Source organism: Sprattus sprattus, assembly GCF_963457725.1.
Source record: "Sprattus sprattus genome assembly, chromosome: 16".
Classification (NCBI taxonomy): Eukaryota; Metazoa; Chordata; class Actinopteri; order Clupeiformes; family Clupeidae; genus Sprattus; species Sprattus sprattus.
In genome coordinates this window covers 21,414,193-21,421,692 of record NC_137914.1, presented here as the reverse complement: position 1 = coordinate 21,421,692, position 7,500 = coordinate 21,414,193, and the positions used below count along the sequence as shown (strand labels likewise).

General features: G+C 47.1%; 1 protein-coding gene across 1 annotated transcript in view; it reads left to right on the top strand.

The window, feature by feature from the left end:
- Positions 1–7,500, top strand: part of ephb2a (eph receptor B2a) — a gene marked incomplete at both ends in the record, with an annotated part of 45,324 nt that overhangs the window by 10,568 nt on the left and 27,256 nt on the right. Inside the window, one exon of the mRNA XM_080853743.1 lies at positions 1–668. This exon is cut by the window's left edge and continues 17 nt beyond it. Coding sequence (XP_080709869.1) covers positions 1–668 — 668 coding nt within the window. The remainder of the gene's footprint in view (positions 669–7,500) is intronic.

The following is a 7,500-nucleotide window of genomic DNA, read 5'->3' as shown; positions in this document are numbered from 1 at the left end:
CTACGACGAGAACCTGAACACCATCCGCACGTACCAGGTGTGCAACGTCTTCGACACCCACCAGAACAACTGGGTGCGCACCAAGTTCATCCGCAGGGGTGGAGCCCAGCGCATCCACGTGGAGATCAAGTTCTCTGTGCGGGACTGCAGCAGCATCCCCAACGTGCCGGGCTCCTGCAAGGAGACCTTCAACCTCTACTACTTCGAGGGCGACTCGGACGTTGCCACCAAGGTGTCGCCTGCCTGGATGGAGAACCCGTGGATCAAGGTGGACACCATCGCCGCCGACGAGAGCTTCTCGCAGGTGGACCTGGGCGGCCGCGTGATGAAGATCAACACGGAGGTGCGCAGCTTCGGCCCCGTCTCGCGCAAGGGCTTCTACCTGGCCTTCCAGGACTACGGGGCCTGCATGTCCATCATCGCCGTGCGGGTCTTCTACCGCAAGTGTCCCCGCGTGGTCCGCAACGGGGCCGTGTTCCAGGAGACACTGTCAGGAGCGGAGAGCACGTCTCTGGTGGCGGCCAGGGGCATGTGCATACTTAACGGAGAGGAGGTGGACGTGCCCATCAAGCTGTACTGCAACGGCGACGGCGAGTGGATGGTGCCCATAGGCCGCTGCATGTGCAAGGCTGGGCACGAGGCGGTGGAGAACGGCACGGTCTGTAAAGGTAAAGCTCCTTCGTCTCATAACCCTGCAGTGTTTCCATTGGCCACGCTGTGCATGTCTCTTGATGCGCCATTACACTGGACTGAGCAGTTTGAAAACATGTCATGTCAGAAAGAAAAGTTGGACACTCCTTTCATTATGTAGCCCCAACTGGGATTTGTTGTTGTTGTTTATTGTTTAGGTTTTGAGGTGGGGGATAGGCACACGTACATTCACTATAATGTTGAAGTTAGAGTTGAATGACTCATTTTACATGCAAATTTAACAGCTATTGACACAGCACATATTGAATAAATAAATGCAAATAAAGACCGAAATCAGACGAATGGATTAGACGTGTAGTAGTACTAGTGGCACATTTTAATGAAGTGAGCTCATCTTTTACCTCTGTGGGTGATCATGTGTGGATGAGCGGGAATCATCAGCATGAATGATTAAATCAAGGCGCAAGCCTCAGTAGGGAGCTTATTTAGAATTTCCTGATGACACTTAACGAGTTGTTCAGCAGTCAGGGCTTCAACACTGACTGAATGCATTGACTTTAGTGAACTATGAGCATGAGGCCAAAAATAGTAACAAAACTTCAACATATGTGAGTGATTCATTAAATATGACATTGCCATTCTGGATCTGCCATCCATCACTTATTTGAATAATGCATACCCTCAGTATAGACGAGAGGGTATGCACTGTATGTCACAATGTGAGGAATGTCCAGCACGTTAGATCCCATATGTAAGGTTAACACGCTTTCCACTGGCCACTAATGTGGCGATATATGATACATATGCCTTTTCCCAGACTAATTGGGTAGAAGGGACACAGTGTCCCGTCTCTGTAAACACTGGGATGTGTCACGCTGCCATGCCAGAGCAAAGACAGGCCCTGCAGACAGACAGGCCCTGCAGACAGACAGGCCCTGCAGACAGACAGGCCCTGCAGACAGACAAGCCCTGCAGACAGACATGCAGCATTGACTCATTCTCACTGAAAAGAATTGGGTGGGCATCTGGCCATAATATCTCTCTTTCTTTTCCTCTTTTTCTCTCTCTATTCTACTTTCCTTCTGTAGCTCTCTCTCTCTCTCGCTCTCTGTCTCTCACACACAAACACGCACACCCTATTTCGCTCTCACACTCTTTTTTTACTCTCTCTCTCTCTTTCTTTCTCTCTCCCGTGTCTATCTTTTTTTTGCTCCTGTCTGTTCATATAATGCTCACAGTTCACTTCCTTTGTGTCCATTTGATTTGGAGTAATGAATGCAGTGCCACATGCACACCCTGATGCATGCACGCACACGCAGACACACTCACAGAGACACTCTCTCACACACTCACACGCACATGCACACGCAGACACACTCACAGAGACACTCTCACACACACACACACACACACACACACACACACACACACACACACACACACACACACACACACACACACACACACAGACACACTCTCACACACACACACACAAAGAGAGAGAGAGAGACTGAAACATCAATGGGAAAAAATACACACAAGACAGTATACAACAGAACATACTCAGAATATCCAAAACGTGAAGGTTAACAACATGCCAAAGGGATAAAGTCAACATCGCAATGAAAAGACCCCCCTGCTATGTCAGTTTCAATACTGGCCAGGTAGGTGGGAATGAACAGAGTGTTTTTTGTGAAAAGGTGTTTTTTTTCATCCCTTTCTTCTCTGGTGACAGGCAGATATGATTACGCTCCTGGAAAAGCGAGCTGAAACGCGGAAATGATTTGGGCAGTGTTCTCCAGAGCACTGTTGACAGAATATAAATTACTAATGTCTCCCCATCTGGGGGGAGGGGGGGTTCAGCAGCAGTGGGGGGTGTAGGGGGTTGAAGGATGGAAATCGGCAATATCCTGGGCGAACATGCGGCAGATTGTCTCTTTTATTTCCCCTGGTGTTAAGCCCCCACACTGCCACCACTTTAATGGCAGTACTAATTGCCTAATTTGGAGTGGGGATGAGAGCAGACTGGATGGGCACACACGCACTCTCCCTGGCGGTTTGATTGAAATATCACGTGCACAGACACACACACACACACACACACACACACTGACATGCACACACACTCATACAGACAGGCTCAGACCCACACACAGATATACACTTACTGACATGCGCACTCTCTCACACAGACACACAGACACACACACACACAGACACACACACACACACACACACACACACACACACACACACACACACACACACACACACAAGCACGCAAACACACACACACACACCAAAAAATCTAATTCATCTATCTGGGGCTTGTTATGGGGGATTTGCATGCAGACAAAAGAAGGGGATTTCAAATCAGTCCTCGGGCAGCGAGAGCGTGGCCTGATGATATCACAATGGCTTAATCGAGCAGGAACAGATCATGTGACCTTGATGGGCGGATGTTTTAGGAGTAGGTCAGTGGCACAATTGCTGTCATTGTTGGGAGTCAATGAGACGGTGAGAACAAAACCCAGAGAGCCCAATTTCACCTCTTGGGGAAAAGCACATCACTGCTCAGGGACTGTGTCTATATTTAGGGAATTGAAATAGGAATAAATGGTAATATTTCAATTATGAGCATCTGAATCATATTATTGCAGAGACTGGATTTTCTTTTTTTCTTCTTCTTTTTTTGGAAGTGGAGGGCATTGGGCTGTTTGTCCAAAGAGACACCAAGGTCACCACCGTAGTTTTCCTCAGATCAAGGCCTGAACACGCGCGAGGAGGCAAGCAGTGACAGTGGCAAGGACAAAAACTCAAGACAAAAGGGAAGCTTTTGAGAAGAACTTGGTCACAGGCTGACAAAGCTGACCAGGAGGAAACAAAACAACAACAGCGTAAAGAGACATCATGCGGCACAAAAAGTACTCATTTCCACCATAGTACCCTCACTGTTTCCACTCTCCATGTGATTAGAGTATGATTAGCCCTTTGAGTGGCTGTCTGGGGAGGAGGGGGAAAGGTGCAGCAAAATAAATCCATCTTGTTGTGTTGTAGTTGCCAGAGTCACACATCATCTCTAGTGAGGGGGGGGGGGGGGGGGGGTTGTTGCCAGGATGTAGAGGCGGGGTGAGGTACAGCCCCTCCATAAATTACCCGATGGGAGGTCCGATTGTGTAATGTCTCCCATCCCTGCGTGTTGTGAGGGGAAGGCATCAGTCATTAGTCCCTGAAGAGCTCTTAGGGTTGGCTCTGTTTGCAACAGCCCCCTCTCTTGAGTGGGTTTTACTGCTGCTCACACCTGAGCAGCCAGGGGGCCGCTGAGCGAGCATTGCCAGGCCTTTTAACGCCTCCCTGGGTGCTCATCAGCTGGTTAATGCACAAACATGAGCACAGGGCCATGCTCGGCCTCGGGCAAATCAAACATTTCAGCAGGTCGCTGGAGAGCTTCCACAGGACAGGGCTAGACGCACTCTCATGTGACCGACGTGTGGTCCTCCAGCCGGTCCCTCCAGAGGGTTCCCCACCAGGGGCGTAGCCACGTGGTGGCCAGGGGGGGCCACGGCCACCATTGGTCAGAGAATGGCCACCCTGCAGGCCCCCCCCCCCCCCAACCTCACAGCACGGGAAAAATATATAAAAAATAACATGGGATTATCAATATGACATCATTAGTGTCCATAAGAAGGTTCAATCCATTGTTTATGGCTAGATGAGTCGTTAGAAAACTGCTGCTCTGAGTGATGCAGCGTGTGAGTTTTAAAATTGTAGTTTTTGACAATCAAGTGCCACCCAAATAAAAGACTGGCCAGAGCTGGCCCCCCCCAGAAATAATGTCCTGGCTACGCCCCTGTTCCCCACACCTCCAGTAACCTGTCCCTCAACCTCATGAGAAGCCTCTGTTGGGTGGATCCTCCATGCCTCAGTGATACAGGCTTTGTGATGCATGCAAAGGACCTTGGCGTCCCTGCAACATGGAGGTAGAGAGTGGTGCTGTGTGTGTTAATTGTGAAGGCATTTGTTACATTGGCTCTGCAGTTCAAAATTCCCTGACCGAACATAATGTAAGATTGGAAAATCTCTAGCAGATCGAGGCAAACTCACTCTAATCTCTAAAAGAACTCCACTGTGCAAAGCTTGAGACGTTCATATAACCTACCTGTTTAAACAAAACACAGATGACCATTTGCTGTTGCAAAGCTTTTTTTTTTTTTAACAGCTAACATGTTTTTTAATACGGCTCCTCAGAATGTTGCAAAAAGTTCCTTTAAATTGAATGGGTAATGTTCAGAGGTCATATCTTTTTTTTTTGGTATTGACCAAAAAATTCACGCCCGCTTCCGCTGGCAGCAGGTTTTGTGCTTTGTGCAACAAAATCACATAAAAAGAGATATTTTGGAGGAATGTTTTTAATCGTTTTGGCAACCGTTATACCTGGCAACGGGTTTTGTGCTTTGTGGAACAAAATCACATAAAAAGAGATATTTTGGAGGAATGTCTTTTATTGTTTTGTGGGTTAGTATCGGAAAATAAATCCCTTCTGGACAAAACAAGACTGTCCTGTGGGTCGTGTCCTCTGTCTCCCCGTGGACTGTGGCGATATATTTGCACCAGAATAAAAGGATAAAAGTGTGATTAAATCCACATTCAGGTTTTGGTGTAAATGCTACAGATATGCATGTTTATTGAACTCTGTGGTGCACTACTTTGTGTGGTGGTGGAGTGGCAGGGGACTCTGGCATCAAACACAAACTGACCAGAACCTTTCCAATAAATGTGTACATTTCCTTGCAGACAAATAGCATGTCAGAAGTGCAGAAAAGGCAAATAAAGGAGGGAACTTTAGTTCACTTAGGGTATAATTTCTGGGTGTTGTTAGATTTTGGTAGCCCGAGGGGGAAACTTGATTGTCGCGGGACATCGAGCTAGTGATTATTCAAGTCCTGATTTTCCTCTTGCTGTAAGTCTGCGCCCCCACTTTGGGAGGCTCTGCTTCAGAACATCAGGTGAGCTCACTGCTTCAGAACATCAGGTGAGCTCAGGCTTTGCTGGAGACCAGGAGGTGGAAGTCATTTTCATCATAGTGATGTCATGGGTAGACAGTGTGGTCTGGAAATCCCCTGAGATAAACACTGTTCTTTACAGCCGCTTTGATTGAGATGTTAGTGGAGAATATAACAGGCACTGTCAAGAGCAGGATCCGCTGCCCAGCATTTGAACACCTCAGGTCCCATTACAGACAGAATTTATTGGCCAGTTGCATTATTTATGTGGCCAAGTCATTACTGTAATGAATGGTGAGGAAACAATGACGTCAGTCAAATGATTATAATCCAGAGAGATGCCATGACTCTTCCTCCGGTGTTATGAAGAACAGAACAGCCTCCTTCCCTTCACGCCACCCCTCCCCCGCTGGTACAGTGATACAGCAGTACTCATGATGCGGGGGAGAACAACATGTGTGTGACAGTGACGATCCCCACAAAGGCAGGTCACATTGAGATTAGCAAGACATTAGCATGAGGTTTAAAACGACACCTTGCTTATGGAGTACATAGCTTAACCTCTCAGCGTGCAGATGGCTGTGGAGAGCCTAGTTCAGCAGTGAAAACATTCTGAGGACACGGCCAAAGAGGTCCTAAACAACCATAAAATCAAGTCATCTGTCAAGATGGGGTTAGCTTGTCAGGGCATCAGTGGAGCTAAATCTCTAAATAGATGGGCATGACATGTTTTTATGATGATCCTCCTTTAGCCTGTAACAAAATACACAGAAGTAGAACGAGTAGAATCATTTTCTGAGTTATTTACAGTTTTCCAACTGGAGAGCATTAAAAAGGGAAATGTGAGTAAAAGGGGATGCTTGTCTCAAAGGATAAAACAGTCTTATCCTTTCATGCTATCATTTCTCTCAAACAGAAAAACTGCTGGAAACATCTGTTCAGACCCACAGATAATCAAAAATGTATCATGATACTGAGAGGCTTAATGTGGAATGGAAGCAACAAATGCTGTTTTTTTTTTTTACTCAATCCTTCTTCCTGGCCAAGCCTGTCGTCGAAGACCAGAGGCAGAGAACATTTAAAGGGGACGTGAAGTGTCCTGACATTTTACAGCCCTGTTTGAATGTGACGTACTTTTAAAGGTTAATGTTTCAGTTAACAGTTAACAGCTCCACAGTTCTGCAATACATATTTTAGACGCTAACCAAATAACTTGCTCTCCTCTTGTGTATCTCTTATTTACAAGCGTGAGCAGAGGAACACTCCTTTGATGTCCAACAGTGTTTGAATATTGTGCTATTTCCCCCGCTGTATTTGTGTGTGTGTGTGTGTGTGTGTGTTTGGACGGAGGTTTTCATGCGTCCCTGTTTCTTTGGTCTTATTTCCCCTGGCTGCATGTTGTCGGAGCTGAAAAGATTGCACGACAGCGATATCAGTGACGCTCGCTGCTGGAGCTTTTGTCCGCTGCATTAAAGCAGGTCAAACAAGCACTGCCCTTCTCCCCCGCATCTTCCTGCACTGCCCATCACCACATTTCCTCAGTGCACGAAGGACAGCCTGTGAAGACGTTGAGGAAGGAGAGGCTTTTGAAGCCTGCATTTGGTGCTATCTGGTGTTTTCTGTTGCAGCTTATGATGTGATGTGACCGTGCCCTTGATGTGTGTGTTCATTTAATTATATCGGATGCTCCAGACTCTAGTCTATTCAACTACACTCATATCTTGCAAGAGTGTCAGGATCTCTCACCACCGATCGCTAACTCACCAGATATAATGCTTTCCTGCCAGAAGGTTCCACCTCTCTTCTGCAGACCTGTGCTGTTTAGCATGCTGTTTAGTCCATGATA